General features: G+C 36.2%; 1 protein-coding gene across 2 annotated transcripts in view; it reads left to right on the plus strand.

Annotated features, from left to right (window-relative positions):
- The window catches only part of GDPD1 (glycerophosphodiester phosphodiesterase domain containing 1), a 61,757-nt gene extending 60,166 nt beyond the window's left edge, over positions 1–1,591 (plus strand). Inside the window, exons 10-11 of one of the 2 annotated variants that reach the window (XR_013177665.1) lie at positions 197–410; positions 1,482–1,591. Coding sequence is in view for 1 of the 2 variants with exons in the window: in XM_077164971.1 (XP_077021086.1) it covers positions 197–319 (123 nt within the window). In the remaining variant the exon portion in view is untranslated. Of the gene's footprint in view, positions 1–196; positions 432–1,481 lie in introns of those variants that run through there. The other variant, XM_077164971.1, reaches the window with a different exon arrangement.
- The last annotated feature ends 17,584 nt before the right edge of the window (positions 1,592–19,175 follow it).

The following is a 19,175-nucleotide window of genomic DNA, read 5'->3' on the forward strand; positions in this document are numbered from 1 at the left end:
CTGAAATCAGAGGGGTGAGACAGTGCATGTTTAATGAGCAAAGTAAAACTTTTTAAAAGGGTTTAATGATTTCTTAGAATTACAAGTTTAAAAGGTTATTTAAAAGTGTGCAGAGATTGCAATGATAAATGCTATTATAAAAATAATTTTATGCTTTAACATTTCTTCTCATACTTCTCACAATTCTGATTTTCAGGTGTATATTTGGGTACTAAATGAAGAACAAGAATACAAAAGAGCTTTTGATTTGGGAGCAACTGGGGTGATGACAGACTATCCAACAAAGCTTAAGGATTTTTTACATAATTTTTCAGCGTAGAAAAAGAGTTACTCAAAGACATTCAAAGAAAACATCAAAAGACTTAAGAAAAAGTCTTTCACCATCATTTCCCTAAGCCATTTCTAAAATGGTAAAAGGTTTAATCACTTAAGTTTTCTTACCTCATTTTTAAGCCTGTCTGAGAATGTAGAAACTATATATTGCATATTTATTTTAAATAATATTGCTTATTTTACATTTGGAAATAGTTTATTTAGAAAGATAATTGGTTATGAGATGTAAGTAGAAGATAATTGATCAAGATTTCTGTATATGATGCAGTATTCTACTATTATAAATAATTCTGCAATCAAAGACTATTTGGTAAATTTGGCATTAGCCCTCAATGGAATAAGATCAACTGATTAGTAAACCAAAAATTGTAAGGCCGTTACAGCTAATCTGAGTTGTCTCTTTATTTCTAGGTATATCTTAGAAATAAATAAATAGATGGATAGATAGATAGATAGATAGATAGATAGATAGATAGATAGATAGATATAGATAGATATAGATAGATAAACACATAAATAAAAACAGTGGAAGGAGAGTTTGGACATCAGTGATGTGGTTGTCTGGCAAGTTATACCTGTTAACATAAGGCAGGCTCAAAGAAATACCTGAAAGTACATTACTTGGTCAGAAGTAAAATCTGTAAATTGATTAGATTTCTTAGTTGCTGCTGTTAATGAGAATATTCTATTTGAACCCCTTTTCAGGTATATAACAATGCTACTATGTCTAATTTTTTGGTGAATATTAAAAATGGGCTTACCAATTAAATTATGACAAGATCCAAGAAGTCATATTTTTTATGTTTCTCTGAAAAAATGTAAGATTTACATTTTTGGCGATGACTAACTGGGCCTACATCTAGTCCTTAAATTGCATCTTGAATCCTAATCATCATATTAAACTGATGAAAGTATACATAATTGTTTCTAACACTCATGATATGAACCATCTGTTCCCCTCTTTATGTCTAAAAATTCATTCTTTGGATGTTAGCTAGAAATAGAATTTCCCAAAGTATTAGACATCATTTTATCAGTTTTTTCTGTGATTTCATGTAAATCTGTTTCTGAACTTTTTTATTAGCTCTTTTCATGATCTTAGGCTGTGAGTTAAATATAATCTAGAATAATAAGTTTCTTTTACCTAGATTACATCACTCATTTGGAGTTTGCCAGCTACATAGCTATGAAGGATGATCATACTCTCCCATCTGTCCTGAATGGCATAAATAACACTTACTTTTTTGTTTAAACTGAAATAAAGTTTTCTAAGAACAAAAAGGGTTCTTGATTGTTTTATTTTTTTACAGTTGTAATTCTAAATATACATTATAGATTTTTGCATAACTTAATGAAGTGGTGAATTGATTAATATACCTGAGATTTCTTACTAGAATAAGGAAAATAAAAGAAAATATGGAAACCCTTTTATGGTAAGGAAGTTGCCTCTTGCATTTGAACAAATTGCTCAGGCAGGTAATCTATTAAGTCAATCATTTTTATACTATAATTATAGTTACTAGGGATAATTTTGATCATTTTTGATATAATTATTTTTGTAATTTCTTCTTTCCAAATTTAGCTTTGTGATTCAGAGCAGTTCATATTATAAGATCAGCATATATTTTTTCAGCCAACAGAAAATAAGGTAACCCAAATGGCAAAAATGTTTTTAGAAAGTCTTAAAAAGTGTGATGATTTTATAGTCAAGGTGACTTTAATTCACTTAATGAAAGAATAGTCATAACAAAAGAGATGGTAGTCATTATCAGATAACATCTGGAATACTACTTTTTTTATTGGTGTTTCCTGTTTTAAAAGAGATTAAATGCCCTTTCATCTTGAGATAGATATTTGTAGGCATGATGAATAGCATTGTGAAGAGACTGAAGAAATGATCAAAGGGTGTGATTACCTTTCTGCTGGGATGAGGCTGGCACTAGGTTTGTCATGACCAACTATAGGTCTAGTCCTAATACCAATAGTATTCCAAGTACGTGGAAGTGAGCAACAGTTGGCTGGCAATTCAGCAAGCATTTGGTACTGGGGAGTCTTAACAAGAAGTAGTGAGTATCTCTGTAGGACTAGGGTCCTAGGCAGAGTTCTAAGGCAAAACAGTATGCAAAGCACCAGAGCTAGGATTCAGGTCTTAGAAAGAACCTCAGTTAATAGAACTGAAGATCAGAGTGATAACACTGGTCTAATTACAGAGGGAAATTTTTACCGAGTCGGAGAACTTCTTAAGCTCCCATTTCTGGCCAGGACTGGTTCTAGAGATTGCAGGTGGACATCTAGTAGCCACGGCTTTGGATAAAAAATGACGGCTGTGGTTTGGGAAAAAAGCAGAATATAAAACATAAGTTATAATGTGTTCCAGTGTGGGAAACTATTAACGTAGAATATAGTGTGAATGATTTCACCTAGGTATATGCAACAAGGTGGCCCTGGAAAGGCTCACCTAAAAAACAAATTGTTGAGAGAGAATCTGCCATAGATAAGAGCACCTGAAGGTAGACATGATTGTGCAATTGAAGAGTTCGTTCTGAACTGAAAGCCATATATCCCAAGTAGGTAGATAATGAGAGATTAAAAGCAAGAAACAAACTAGTCTTCCAGTTGGCCAAGTGGTGGTGAAAGGATGCACCAGGATTCTATTACCCCACAGAATCTTTGATCAACTACCTAAACCTGGCAGACCCATCTTTCCCAGAGCTCTGGAAAACAGAGCATTGCAGTAACAGGGTGAGTGCAAAAATCAAGAAAACACAGTTTAAAATGGTAGGAGAAGCTGGCTCCTCCTCCATCCTCTCCCTGGCACAGTGTGGAGCCAGCCTACTCTGTGCAATCATTGTGGGTCTTTGACCCTGTTCCAGAGACCAGAATAACCGCTATGAGCATTCTGTGGTGTCTGCATATCCATGACAGTTTATCTGGTGGCAGCATAAAGAAGAACTGAACCAGAATACTGAGTCTCTGGCTCACCTTCCCAGAACTTGCCCCGCAGGCAAAAGTAGCTTGCTGACATGTAAAGCAGTGAAGAAATAAATCAAAGTGGGCTTTTGATTACCTGCTTAAGACATATAATAGAATGCCCAGGTCAGGGGGAAACATCTATTTCAAAGGTAAAAGAGGGGGCATTCGGATCCTTGTAAACAGAGGAATTCCTCATAACCAATACAAGACCTAAATATAAGAACCCAAACTATACAATATTAAGCAATGGTTTCTTATAACTTATACAAAAAGCACAAGCAACAAAAAAATAGATAATTGGCTCTTCATCAACGTTAAAATCTTTTGTGCATCAGAGGATTTCATCAAGAAAATTAAAAAATAACCTATAGAATGAGAGAAAATATTTGGAAACCATATATCTATCAGGGTTAGTAACCAAAATATATAAAGAACCCCTATAACTCAACAACAAAAGACAACTCAATTTTTTTTTAAAATGGAAAAAAGACTTGGATACATGTTATTGCAAAGAAAACATTCACAAGCCCAATAACCACATGAAGAGTTCTTCAGCATCATTAGTTACTAGGGAAATTCAAATCAAAACCATGAGATACCTTTTCATACCCATTGGGATGGCTACTATTTTCAAAAAATGGAAAATAACAAGAGTTAGATAGAATATAGAGAAATAAGAACCCTTGAACACTGTTGGTGGCAATGTAAAATAGCACAGCTACTGTGGAAAACTGGCAGACCCTCAGAAAGTTAAGTATAAAATTACTATATGATCCAGCAATCCCTCTTCTAGACATATACTTCTAAAAATTGAAAGCAGGGACTCAAACAGATATTGCACACCAATGTTCATGGGGTCATTATTCACAATTGCCAAAAGGTGGGAGCAACACAAGTGTCCATGAAGAGATGAATGGATAGACAAACCATGGTATAGGCCTACAATGGAATATTATTCAGCCATAAAAAGGAATGAAGTTCTGAGCCTGTGACAACATGGATGGACCTTGAGGACATTATGCTGAGTAAAAGAAATCAGACACAAAGGGCAAATATTACATGATCTTGTTGATATGAAATAATCAGAATAAACAAATTCATAGAATCAGAAGCTAGAATACAAGTTATCAAGAGCTGGATGGGGATGGGTAATGGGGAATTAATGCTTAAGTGGTATGGATGATGTAAAAGTTTTAATAATGGATGGTGATGGTGGTGGCAGAACTTTGTGAATGTAATTCACACCAATGAATTGTATAATTGAAAGTGGATAAAATGGGAAATTTTAGGTTGTATATATATTATCAGAATAAAACATAGAACTGTACAACATAGAGTGTACACTAATATAAACTATGGAATATAGTTGATAGTATAATTATTATAAAAAAAAACCAAACAACTCTTCCTTTTATTTTCTCAGTCTACTCAGGATGTACTTTGAATGCATTTGAAAGAATGAGGTAGGATGATTTAATAGCTTCTTTTATTTCCCCTACAAATAAACACTTCTCCACATTCATTCCCCTCAAAGAACCAAAATGACCAGGCAATAATATGGCACACTCATTTCAGTGTCAAAAGGAAAAATGTAAATACTATTCTGAAACAAGACACCAGAACAAGGTCGCAATTATTAACAGTCACATCCAAGAGACAGAGAGATCAGAATGCTGAAATAATGAGAAAATTCATAAAGCTATGAGTGATGCTTAGTTTTTATGCCTCTTTTGTATAGCATTGACAAATGTTTGAAAATTTGGGGTCATGCTATATTTTGGAAAAGGATACAAACCGAGACCAGAGATTGGACCAGAAACTGGATTAGAAGGCTAAACAGATCTAACTGACATTAGACTGCATAAAAATTAATTTGGCTGTAGTGTACATGATGGAAGATTGTTGCAATTCAGGCAGAGGTAATAAGGGTCCAATGTAAGTAGAGAAACAATGAATCTAAGTGTCCTGTAAGGGAAGAGTTAGTTAAGAGGGGGTGGCTGGATGAGCTTAACAGGAGAAAGGAAAGTCACTAATAATTATAAAGCTGCAAGAAAATGGGAGCTTGAGAGGAACAAGTTTGGTGGTTAAAGATGGTGAACATGGGTGTACACTGGGTTTAAAATGGCAGATGTTTGAGTAGCTGTGCTTTAGGTGTATTAGCCCTCAATGAAAGGATAGTCTAGAGGAGTAGATTAGGAGTTGTGGTACTTCATAATTATGGATTTGCAAAGCTAACACTTTAGAGGTGATATTAGTTCCTTTTCTGTACACTACTTGAAATTTGAATATGTTACATTCCACTAGATAGCCAAATTGGGAATACCATGGTTCCTACCATAGTGAGATTAAATGAGCATAACACACTCACTTAAACCTTTTTCTTTCAAAAGTAGAGAACTCTATGGAAACAGTCGTGATTTTTACTCTTCATACTGTTTATGAAAAGAATACAAATACATTTTTTTTTAGAATGCAAATACATTAGTCTTGTATGTCCGTAGATTTTAGATTTACTTTCTTGAAGACTTAAATTAACAAGGTAAGGCCTAGTTAGCCTCTGCTGGGTTAGTGTAGATGCTTACGCTAGGAGGAAACTGAGGAGTCATGACTGTGGTCCACTTTTTTCTGTTTCATATATAAGTTCCACATAAAATTTCAATTAAAATAGGGGTTTTCTGCTAATTTTTTTTCTTTTATAATCTTTGATATAAGATTTTTTACCCTCCAAGCTTGAATAGAATGTCCTTCCTTCTCCCTTCTTCCTTCCTAACTCACTCTAAGTCTTTATTATTCATTAAATTTTTCAATGGTTTATGGTTCATATTTCTGGTCAATAAACTTTTCATGAACCAACCAATGGGTGGGGAGCAAGGGACAAGAGACATAAACAGGTAATCTATAACACTAAATGGCCAACAAACATATAAAATGTTTAACCGCCCTAGTAATCATAGTCCCACCAATTTCTAATTCTCAGATGGGCAGGAATGAAAATTACTGGGGAAAGTTATGGGGAAATGGGCACTCATGAACTATTCCTGGGAGAATAAATTGGCAGAACACTTTGAGGAACAATTTGGCAGAATCTTTAAATACATATATCCATTCATTCAGCAATTCCAGTGTTGTCCTAAGAAAATAATAGGACAAGTGCCAAAAGATGCAGGGTGAAAAATTGGGGAAAAAACTAAAAATGCAACTTTGAGGAACAGTTTTAAATAAATTATTAAAGATCATTATAATGGTATAATTAAAATATTATTCTGTATTTATTGATATGAGATATTAACTGAAAAAAATAGGCGATACATCTTGAATAACAAGATGATATCTATTTAATGCATAAGAATAACCTCCAGGATAATCTCTCGACTCTGTTTGGAATCTCTCAGCCATTGACACTTTATTTTGTCTCATTTCACTCTTCCCCCTTTTGTTCAAGAAGTTTCTCTCAATCCCTTGATGCTGGGTCTCAGCTCATTCTAGAGTTTTTCTCAATCCCTTGATGCTGAGTCTCAGCTCATTCTAGGATTTCTGTCCCACATTGCCAGGAAGGCCCACACCCCTGGGAATCATGTCCATGTCGACGGGGAGAGTGGTGAGTTTGCTTGTTGTATTGGCTGGAGACAGAGGCCACATCTGAGCAACAAAAGAGGTTCTCTTGGGGGTGACTCTTAGGCCTAATTTTAAGTAGGCTTGACCTATTCTTTGTGGGGTTAAGTTTCATGTGAACAAATCCCAAGACTAGGGGCTCAGCCTACGGCTTCTGTTGTCCGCACTGCTTGTGAGAATATCAATAATTCAACTTGGGGAGGTTGAATTTTCCTCCGTTCTCACCATTCCCCAAAGGGGACTTTGCAAATACTTTCCCACTCACTGATCAAATCACTCTGGGATTCATCGGGGCATCACTCTGGACAAACCAATAAAATCTAATGTCCTACCCAAGATTCCATGTACTTATGTTGTTCAACCAACTATCTACATTAAGTTATATTAGGAGATGCACTAGTCAAAATATAAATTTTGTACCAAATAAACATTTTTGATTTAGTCTCACACATAAATTGAAATTTTAAAATATGAATTACCATCTATTTTCAGCACCCTGCAGTAATGACATTCCTTTGTTCTTCCTCATGCAAAATCATTTTTAAATTTGTACATTTAGTCATTATCATTATACACTCTTGGCATTCCTAGATTATACCATCTCAATCTTTATCGTCTATCTTTCTTTGTGATTTCATTTATGCCCCAGCCCTACTCCCTCTATCATTCTCACATTCAGCTTCATTCAGTGTTTTAACATAATTGTGTTACAGTTAGGTAGTGTTGTGCTGTCCATTTCTGAGTTTTTATATTCAGTCCTGTTGCACAATCTGTATCCCTTCAGCTCCAGTTGTCCAATATCTTACCCTATTTCTATGTCCTGATGGTCTCTGTTACCAACGAAATATTCCAAGTTTATTCACTAATGTCAGTTCATATCAGTGAGACCATACAGTATTTGTCCTTTTGTGTTTGGCTAATCACACTCAGCATAATGTCCTTAAGGTCCATCCATGTTGTTACAAACTTCATAATTTTATTCTGTCTTACAGCTGCATAATATTCCATCGTATGTATATGCCACAGTTTGTTTAGCCAACCGTCTGTTGATGGACATTTTGGCTGTTTCCATCTCTTGGTAATTGTAAATAATGCTGCTATAAACATTGGTGTGCAAATGTCCATTTGTGTCCTTGCTCTCATGGCCTTTGAGTAGAGACCACATATAGATTAGGTCTTATTTTTTAATCCATTCTGCCAGTCTATGTCTTTTGATTGGGGGAGTTTAATCCATTAATAATTAGTGTTATTACTGCACGGGTAGTACTTTCTTCTACTATTCTGCCTTCTGGATTTTATATGTCATATCTAATTTTCCTTCTTTTTACCTTTACTCATAGTCTTCCTTTCTACACTCTTCTCCACTCCTCTCTCTTCTGTCTTTTTGTATCTGTCTCTAGTGCTCCCTTTAGTATTTCTTGCAGAGCTGGTCTCTTGGTCACAAATTCTCTCAGTGATTTTTTTGTCTGAAAATGTTTTAATTTCTCCTTCATTTTTGAAGGACAATTTTGCTGAATATAGAATTCTTGGTTGGCAGTTTTTCTCTTTTAATAATTTAAATATATCACCCCACTGTCTTCTCACCTCCATTGTTTCTGCTGAGAGATTTATGCATAGTCTTATTGGGCTTCCCTTGTACGTGATGGTTTGCTTTTCTCTTGCTGCTTTCAAGATTCTCTCTTTTTCATTGACCTCTGACATTCTGATTAGTTAATGTCTTGGAGTATGTGTATTTGGATTTATTCTCTTTGGGGTATGCTGCACTTCTTGGATCTGTAATTTTAAGTCTTTCATAAGAGTTGGGAAATTCTCAGTGATAATTTCCTCCATTAGTTTTTCTCCTCCTTTTTCCTTCTCTTCTCCTTCTGGGACATCTGCAACATGTATATTCGTGCGCTTCATATTGTCTTTCAGTTCCCTGAGTCCCTGCTCATATTTTTCCATTTTTTTCCCCTATATTTTCTTTTGCTTGATGGATTTCAGATGTTCCGTCCTCCAGTTCACTAATCCTATCTTCTGTCTCTCGAAATCTAACATTGTAGGTTTCCATTGTTTTTTTCATCTCTTCTGCTGTGCCTTTCATTCCCATAAGTTCTGTGATTTGTTTTTTCAGACTTTCGATTTCTTCTTTTTGTTCATTCCTTGCCTTCTTTATATCCTCCCTCAATTGATTTGGTTTTTGATGAGGTTTTCCATGTCTGTTCGTATATTCTGAATTAAATCTTTCAGCTCCTGTATCTCATTTGGATTGTTGGTTTGTTCCTTTGACTGGGCCATATCTTCAATTTTCCTAGTGTGATTTATTATTTTTGCTGGTGTCTAGGCATTTAATTACCTTAATCAGTTTATCCTGGATATTGCTTGTACTTCTTTTACCTAGGGTTTTCTTGCTGGATGACTTTGTTGTCTATCTCTTTTTTGACATTCAATTCAGCTTTATCTGTACCTCTAGCTTTAGTTTTGTTTAACAGAGGAGAATTTTTCAGTTCTTGTTTTCTTGTTTCTTGCCCTGCTTGATGGTGCCTTTCCCCCACCACACACACACACACTTTGGAGGGTCTACTTAGGTATTATAGACCACAGCCAGATTTTCCCAGACCAAACTGGCCTCCTATCAGGAGGAAAACCTGTGTCGGTTTTCCCCAAGGGTGAGACTCAGCATGTTGAAAGACTTTCCTGTGAAGTCTCTGGACTCTGTTTTTCTTATCCTGCCCAGTATGTGGTGCTTGTCTGCCTGCAGGTCCCACCTGCATAAGATGATGCATACCTTTAACTTTGGCTGGAGGCGTGGTGGAGACAGAGGAGAGGTTGTAGGCTGGTTTTAATGGCTTCAAATTACCAAGCCCTGGTGTCTGAATTCCTTGAGAGAGGGATTCCACCTGAGTTGGGCTTCACCCCTCCCCTGGGGAAGGCACAGTCTCCATAGACTGGGGGCCTATTTTTAGTAGTCAGAATTTGTTAATTAATTCCACAATTGGCATTTGGTTGGGCTCAGCCCCTGCTGCTGGTAAAGTCTCTTTCCTTTCCCCTCTGGGAAGCAGCCTGTGGGGGAGGGCACCGGCTGCCATGGCTTGGAGAACTCACAGTTCTGGGGGGGCTCGCAGCTGGTCCAGATTGGGGTACACTGTGTGTCCGGTCACTGACGTGGCCCCAGGAGCTATTCTGTACCGTGTCTAGTTATTTAGTAGTTGTTCGGGAGGACGAACTAAAATGCGCACATTGTTAAGATGCCATCTTGGCCCGGAAGTTTCTTCTATTATTTTTTATAGTACATAGTTTCAGGGCATTTACATGGTCATCGTACTATATACAGTCTTTTACATTTTGTTTTTTTAATTAACATAACATGAAGTTTCCCATATTATTATAAATTCTTTTAAAAAACAGAATGCCCTTTAATCAGATGTGCCATGATTTCCTTAACTATTTCCCTAACAGTGAATATTTAAAATGTTTCTAATTATTTACTAATATAAATAATGCTGTAATGAACATCTTTATGCAAACATCACCTCCCCCTCAATCCAAACAATCATGAAATCCTAGATATATAGTGTATTTACTTCTTTCCAACCCCACTGCCATCACCCTATTACAAGCCACCATCACCTCTAATCTGGACCAATACAGCTGACTTCTTTTTTCTAATCTTAATACAATTTATTTTTTACAATTTTTTCATGTATAATATATCATATATACAAAGCAAAGAAATAAAAAAAAGCAATAGTTCCCAAAGGCTAATCTTAATATAATTTATTTTTGAATAAATTATATATTCACTGTCATAAAATATAAAAAGATATAAGTGAAGTTTTTCTTTCCCATTTCTGTCCTCCAATCATTCAGTTCTCTCCCTCAAGGAAATAAGAAATTGATGTCAGGACTCATAGAGCTTCCCTCAGTTTGAGAATACAAACAAAAAGAGTGAAGAAATATAATAACTTTAAGTTGAAGGAAATGCTATGACAAACATGAGCAAGGGAGAGAGAGAGAGAAAAATAAAGTCAAGCTCACTTCAAGATGATTAAGGTAGGCCTCTCTGACAAGATGGCGTTTAAATTGAAATCTGTAGGAAGACGAGCTGGGCATGCAAAGAACAGGAGGAAAAGCATTCTAAGAGAAAAGAGGTTGTGCAAAGGCCTTAAAGTGAGAAAGAGCTTGTTAAATTGTAGGAATAGAAAGAAGTGGAGGGGGATAGAACTCAGAGTGTAAGCGGAGAGATTGGCTTTTGGTAGAAAGACTCTTCATCCATTATAACAGAAAAGAAGAGATGAGGATACAAACGTAAGCAGGGTTCACACTTTGGTGTTGGGAAGATTAGATGGTTTTTAACTTCTCAATGACAGATGAGCCAAGACCTTTAGCTGAAGCTGAAAGTGGAGAACTTGGTGTAAAAGTTCTGACGAAAGAGGGTTTGTCATAGTGATCTTAGGGTGGGAGAATGTAAGTCTATTAGAGAAATACAAGGGTGCGGTGCTGTACAGTTCTGAGTGCTAATTTAAGGTTTGAAAGCATGCATTTAAAATGAAAGCAGTTAAATCCTGAAATGCAGAGGGGCAGCCTTTCCAGAACATCAACTAGTTCCATCCCCCTATCTCATATTATCAACAGATAAGATACTGGAGACTGAAAGAAATATCAATATGATAATTCAGCAATCATACTCATTTGTTAAACCCTACCTTCTCTATAACTCTACCATCACCTTTGATCTTTCTACCATTCTTTAGGAGTTTTGGGGCTATGCCCATTCTAACTTTTTCATGTTGGAAGGGGCTGTTGACAAATTGTGTCTCCAAAATATGCAGGTTTAAAATTTTGTCAGCCTTTGGCAGGTAACTAGTTTTGCATTTCTATTCATGCAAATTATACAAATCTGTATCTGCAACTTTTTTCCTAGTTTTACTGCTGTAGGAATGTGATTACATAAGGCAATACCTAATGGTGGTGTTTTAGTTTCCTAAATCTGCTGAGATACAATATACCAGAAACAGAACAGCTTTTAAAAAGGGAATTTACTAAGTTGCAAGTTTAGAATTTACTAAGTTGTAAGTTGCCATAGAAATGTCCAAATTAAGGCATCCAGAGAAAGATACCTTAACTCCAAAGAAAGGGCTGATGAAGTTCCAGATTTCTCTCTCAGCTGGGACGCACATGGTGCTGGTGCTGCTAGCTTTCTCTCCTCATTTCATAAGGTTCCCCCAGGGCATTTTGCTTCTGCATCTCCAAAGGTCTTTCACTGTGTGGGCTTTGTTGGCTCTAAAGCTTTTTCCAAAATGGTTCCCTCTTAAAGGGCTCCAATAAGCAACCCACCTTAAATGAATGGAGACATATCTCTATGGAAACCGCCTAATCAAAAGGTCCCACCCACAATTGGGTGGGTCACATCTCCATGGAAACAGTCAAAAGATTCCACCCAGCAATATTGAATGAAGATTAAAGAATTTGGCTTTTCTAGGGTACACAATAGCTTAAACCACCACAGGTGGTAACTTGTAATTTAAGTAGTAGAGAGGAATTAGATTTTGTAGCAGAATTTGTACCTGTACTTGAGGATAACTATGAATAGAACAAAACACAAATACATATGAGCAAAATATAAAGTATAGATGAATTCTGTTTTTTTATAAAAATTACATATAAAGATCAAGGATGCAGTTAATACTGTACCCAGTAAATGGGCTTTGGAGTCAGGCAGTTTGGTCACTTTCTAGCTGGGATTTTGAAGGCTAGCTAAGCTATCTGAGCTTCAATTTCCTCTTCTATGAAATGGTTATATAACTTAAAAAGCCTCAAAAAAAAAAAAGGAAGCCTTTGTAACTATGGTTCATTTATCCTTATAGTTGATATAGCTGATAACAAATTCAAAAAGAGAACTGAATGGTACTAAATGGACTGGTAAAAGTCAGCCACTTATTAAAAAAGAATTAGAGAACCAAGGCATTTTAAAGTGAATTGTGTTCTAAATAGGGAAGCTTATAAATGTGTGAAAATGAGAAGGAGCTAGTGGAGAAAGATTGGAGACAGTGGAGAACGAAAGAGAGAACACGTGAGCAAAGATCTCTTTCATGAATGTTTAGGTTGTAATTGACTCAACAAATATTTATGAAATATTTATGAATGCTTACTGTACAGGCACCTGTACTGCAGCTATGAATTGTACAAAACAATTCCTGCCTTCTTCCGTGCTTATGGTCTAGTTAGTAGGTAATCCAGAGCTGAGAGGAGAGGAGAAGGTGTTTTTTTCACTACAGGGTAGAATGGGAAGATAAGTAGAAAAAAATTGGGATTTTTACCCTTAAAAGAGGACAGAGAGCAGGGTGGGGATGATTGTAAAAGTGGGAAAGTGGAAGGCTGGTTATGTGTGGGAGATCTAGAGATGAGGAAGGTAAATTGAGGAAATATAAGAGAGTTGGAGAAGGAAGTACTTGTAATTGTAACCCAGCTGCAAGGGACTAGGATAGACAGGAAATCTAATGTGGCTGCAAATTCTCAGAAAGAAGCTGACATGTATTTGAGTTTCCTAGGATACCTACTTGAAAATTTACAAACAGTTGATTCCAAACAAGCTCATAGATTACTAAAGGCAGGGCAGGGTGGTGGTGGTGAGTTTTCAAATTTTTAAATTCAAATTAAGCTTCAAGTAACATTGAGTTTGGAAGTTCGGACATTTTAAAATTATGTTAGTATACTACATTTATATAAGTGTTTACATTTTATTCACTTTTACGTACATTCTCATGTATTCCTCATAACAGCCTGATACAGTAGTTGATATTAGCCTATACCATTTTCTACATGAAACTGAAATTCAGGAAATTTACAAGATACCAGCTAGAAACTGGTATGAGTCCTTTTACCATTCCTACCCACTCTGATTTTTCAAATTTTTCTTCCGTTCACCCATTGGATGCTGAGAGACACATTAAAAACCAGGTGAAAGGGGATGTTATAATGTAGTCCTACAAAAAGTGAACTTTACAAATAAAAGTTACACAAAAGAAAATTCCCAAATGTCAAATGTACTTATTGTACTACTTAAATGATGTCAACAGCACTTGTGGAGATGGAAATCAATCATTAATACTCCCAACAGCAAATGAAACCATTGCCTGTGAGTATAGATATAAAACTATAGCAACACTTTTTTTAAGAAATCACAGATAAGAACAAAGAGTAATTTTAAACATTTTTTAATCCACTACCCAGAATTGACAACTGCTAATATTGTATTATATATATGTCTCAATTTCTTTCTAATGAAAGAAATAAAACCTTACAGATGAAAGGCTATTTGAGCACTATATCCGTTTCCAATTTCTTTCCAATTTGGCCAGTGCAGAGTACTGGTATATCAGGAAGGGAGGTGTTTTAGTTTGCTAAAGCTGCCAGAATACAATATACCAGAAATGGGTTGGCTTTTATGAAGGCGAGTTATTAAGTTTGTAGCTCTAAGACCATAAAACTGTCCAAACTAAGGTATCCAGAGAAAGGTACCTTGACTCAAGAAAGACCTATGCCTGTCAAATGGGAAGGCATGTGGCTGGCGTCTGCTGGTCCTTGTTCCCAGTTAGGTCACTTCCAGCTTCTAATTCCAGTGGCCTTCTCTCTAAGCACATGTGGGCCCTCACTTAGCTTCTCCAGGGCAAAACTCTGAGTTCTGGCTTGCTTAGCATCTCATGGGAAGGCACATGGTGATGTCTGCTGGGATCTGCATCTCCAAATGTCTGCATCTGGGTGTCTTCTGTCTCTGTTGGCCCTCCAGGCATCTCCAAATGTCTTCGTTTGTGTCAACTCTGGTTCCTACCTGGCTTCTGTCCACTCATTCAGCTTCTGATGTCTCCTGGGGTTTCTGCATTTACAAACATCTGTGTCTGTGTCTGCATCTCTGTTGTTTCTGAAGCATTCTCCAAAATGTTTCCCCTTTTAAAGGACTCCAGTAAACTAATCAAGACCCACCTTGAATGGGTGGATTCACATCTCCACAACTGAGTGGGTCAATTTCCATGGAAACAATCTAATCAAAGGTTCCACCCTAAACAATAGGTCTGCCCCCATGAGATTGGATTAGAAAAAGAACGTGGCTTCTCTGGGGTACATACTATCAAACTAGCACAGGAGGAAAGACAGATGGGTATTTATTCTTTAAATTCCTCCCTGTAGGATCACTGTGGGCTGGCCTAGTCCCCTGACTAAAGGGCAAGCTTATTTTGAAATGGCTTTGTTTCCAGGACCTTCTTTTAAATTCCAGTGACAGCCTTTCCTCCATTCTGGCCTCTGGTGGTAAGAGCTTTGCTGTTACTAGTTCTTGGCATCTTACTCTCCCTGTGATTTCCCCATATCTTTGTAAATAATCCCTTATTAAACAATACTTAAATTAATTTGAATGTACATCTGTTTCCTGCTTGTTTCTTGACCAATTCACCTGGGAAGCTAGCAAAATTACAGATTTTCAAGACTTTCTTTTCTTCATTAATTCATTTAGTTATTTTTTTCATGCACACAAATATTTATTGACTGTTCCATGTGCCAAGCACTGGACAAAGTGCTATGGGTATAATGGTAACAAGATACAGTTCCTACCTTTGGGTAGGAGACAAACAACAAATAAAGAAACAACTTAATTATGGCTAATTATGATGTGATAGAGAGTTAGGCAGCAGGAGACAGCTTTAGATTCAGTGGTCAGGAAAGGATTCTCTGAGTAGGGGACATTAAAGTCTGAAGTATGAAAAAGAACCTAAGGGAAGAATGTTTGAGGCAGATGAAGCTGCAAGTGCAATGGTGGGAACGGACTTGGTATTTTCCAGGAGCACAAGGGAAGCCAGTGTGCTTGGGGCACCTTAAACTAGGGATGCAATATAGGCTAGATAGTGATGCAGGAGTCAGATCATGCAGGGCCTTCTAGACAGGCCAAGGTAAAGAATTTGCATTTTATTCTAAATGCAATAAGGAGTTATTAAAGGATTTTATGTACGGAATGATGAATGTGTTTTTAAAGATTATTCAGGCTGCTGAGTGGAAACAGATTGGAGAAGGACAAGATGGGAGCACAGGTTCCAGTTGGTTAGCAATCAAATTCCTCTAGGCAAGATATGGTGGTTGAGATGGAGATGGTAAGAAGTGGCCAGATTTGAGATTTATCCTGGAGGTAATAGGTATGGGTATTGGGTATGGTTGAGGGGTGAGTGAAGAAAGACCAAAAAAAAAAAAAACAAAAAAAAACCCCTCTATGTCGATTCCCTGGTTTTGACTTAAGCAAATGGAAATAAATGGTGGAGCCATTTTCTGAGAGGATTAATACTGGGAAAGAAACAGATTTCGGGAGGAATATGAAAGATTCAGATTCAAGCGACACTTTGAGAAATACTGATCCAGGGCCCATTACTTAAATGTGCATTCCTGAAGTTCTACAAAATAGCTAAAGACTCCAACCCTGCTTTGGATGAAGGAATGAAATTAATATTTATCCAGTGCCTTTTATATGCCAGGTGCCAGCACTTAACATCTTATTTAATCCTCACCATAGTCCTGTGAAATAAAAGGTATTGTCTCTGATTTCTGTGTGAGGAAGCAGCCAGTAAGGTAACAAACCTGGTATTCAAACCTAGGTCTTCAAAGTCCCAAGTTCAGAGCTGTCTTTACTGCACACTGCTGCCATTTACAGACTGATTCTTTCTCCATAACCCTTGTCACAGCACTTCTTAAATATGACCATGGGAAGAGAATGGTAAAAGAAATCAAATTCATTATGATGTAATTGTTTTCCTTCCAAGTAAGACTTTAAGTTAAACATGTTACTATTTAATGTATATTGGTGCTGGACCTCTCCCAACTGTTGTATGGCATTACACAGAGGATTTCTTTGTTTTTCCATTTTCCCTTTCCACCCATTTTCTGCAATTATTTGAAAGAAAGAAATTTGAGTTTTAAAAAATATAGGCGTTTCACCTTTACTGTCTTCTGTGATCTTTCAAATCAAATATTAACATTTACTAGTGATGAAGCTGTAGCTCTGTGTGCTTAAGCAAAAAATTTAGTTGGACTACATGACCCTTGACAAATTCTTACCCAGCCCCATCTCCTCTGTAGTCGATGCATTTCTTTTTCTCTTGGGCATATGCCTGCAGTCATCGTTTTTTGTTTTTTTTTTAGGCCATGTGATTTTGAAATAAGAAACATTTCAGCAGTTTTGCAAAATGTAGCAGGGTACACCTGGTCCTACTGATCAAGAAGGGTAACACTAAATTAGGTAGCCTGCCAAAAAATTAAGATAAATGATACCATCTTAAAGGAAACAAGACTCGGGTGGGAAATGTTGAAAACAATGGCATCATTCTCTTAGGAAAAAGTTTTCTTTTTTTTTTTCACTAGTTCTTTGAATAACTTCTCCTAAATAACTTGTTTTAAAATGTTATTAGGAGGGCTAATAAGATCCTGACAATTTGGGAAGGGAAGTGTTTATTTTGTTTGTTTTTAGACAAAATTTGAGTTAATGGAAAAATTTTAGATTATTAATGTTTTTAGAATTTTAGCTTGAAGGAACTTTATTGTCATCTTTTCCAAACTTACCCAAATAGAAAAATGTATCTCTAATAGAACAGTATTTACTCCTTGCTTCCACTTTCAAGTGATCCGGGGCCCACTACCATATAAAGCAACCCATTTCGGCACCCCAACTCCCGCCTTGGATTGTTACTCACATATCCTGGGTTTTGCTATTTTGTCCACTTCTAATCTACAAGAAAACCCTGATAAAATAATTGTTCTTTTACACTGGAGTCAGGCTTATTCTGATACCATCATTAAAATGATTGTACTACATTACTGACGCTAATTAATTGTAGTGTCTGCGTTTTAATATTTTCTACTTTTTTTCAGTACGTCTTTCTAGTCATCAGGAAACATCAGAGGAGTTTTAAAACTAATGGGCAAAAATGTTTGTTATTTTCTATGTCTTACATCTTTCTGATTAAATTGTGAAAACTTTGTCACAAACCTAAAATTTGATTTGAATCATATCTAAACTTGAGCTCTGTCAGAACAAAGTTAAAATCTGGCAATCTGCTTTGGAAGAGCCCCTTTAGGAAAACAAGAATTAAGTGGCTTTATTATATTCTGTGACTTTGTGTCGCTGGCAACATTCATGTACTCCTTTAAAAATTTCTGATGTCTTTCTTTCGGGTTCTTCAAATTAATTGTTAGCACTAAGTGCTGAAAACCCCCCTATCAACAGAAATCCTGTAACTTCACTCCTGGCTGAAAACCCCCCTATCAACAGAAATCCTGTAACTCCATTCCCTTTTGGAGGAATTGATTTCTTCTTCCTGTAGCAGGTCACTTCCTGCAGGTCACATCCAGATGTGAAGAAGCATCTACATTCTACTTGAAATGTCCATATTTTGTTACACTTACTTTCATCTGCAACTGTTATTTGGTTTAGGGTGTAGCCTGAGACTCTGCCAGAAATACTTACATGACATCCCTGACAAAAGGCCATTCATATTCTAACTGGGAACATCATGATGAACTCTAAGAACAAAATCTCAGGGACAAGAGGAGGATCCCCTATAGCTGTAATTTCAAGTGTTTTTACTATCAAGTCAGTGTTATGAAAAGACTGTACTAAATTAAGAGACAGCACAACTATGCATAGCACCCAGATGCATGGTTCTGGTTTTAATCCTGGTTTTGATAAGCCAGCTGCAAAGGTCATTATGACTGTGCAATTTGAATATGAGTATCAAATGAGATAAAAATTTATGAATATGAATAAGTAGAGATCATTAAATTGAAGCAGTTACAAAGCAATATGTGCATGATCTCATCTTGGTAAAAATGCATATCTCTATAAATCTCCACAGAAGCATATCTCAAAGAATTTAAACAAAGGTAATCTATGGTTGTGGTAGCATAATGTTTTTACATTTTCCAATTTTCCACGATTCTCATAAACTGACTTTGTAATACTAAAAGCTTATTTTTGTTTAAAAAAAATAAAATAAAGCCTATAGGTTCTACTACTACAAAAATAGAAATGAGAATTTAGTTAATTATATAGATGTTTCAAACCAGTTAGAAGAAGAGGATTATAAAATATATATGGTATTGTGACATCTGCTAATCAATTTGAAAGTAAAAAATAAAAATTAATTTCTGCCACACTCCTTACTCTGAAATTGAGCAAAGATTTAAAAGCCAAAAAATGAAATCATAAATGTTACAAATAAACTCCAAGTTGAGCAAAGATTCAA

This window comes from Tamandua tetradactyla, chromosome 6 (assembly GCF_023851605.1).
Source record: "Tamandua tetradactyla isolate mTamTet1 chromosome 6, mTamTet1.pri, whole genome shotgun sequence".
Lineage (NCBI taxonomy): Eukaryota > Metazoa > Chordata > Mammalia > Pilosa > Myrmecophagidae > Tamandua > Tamandua tetradactyla.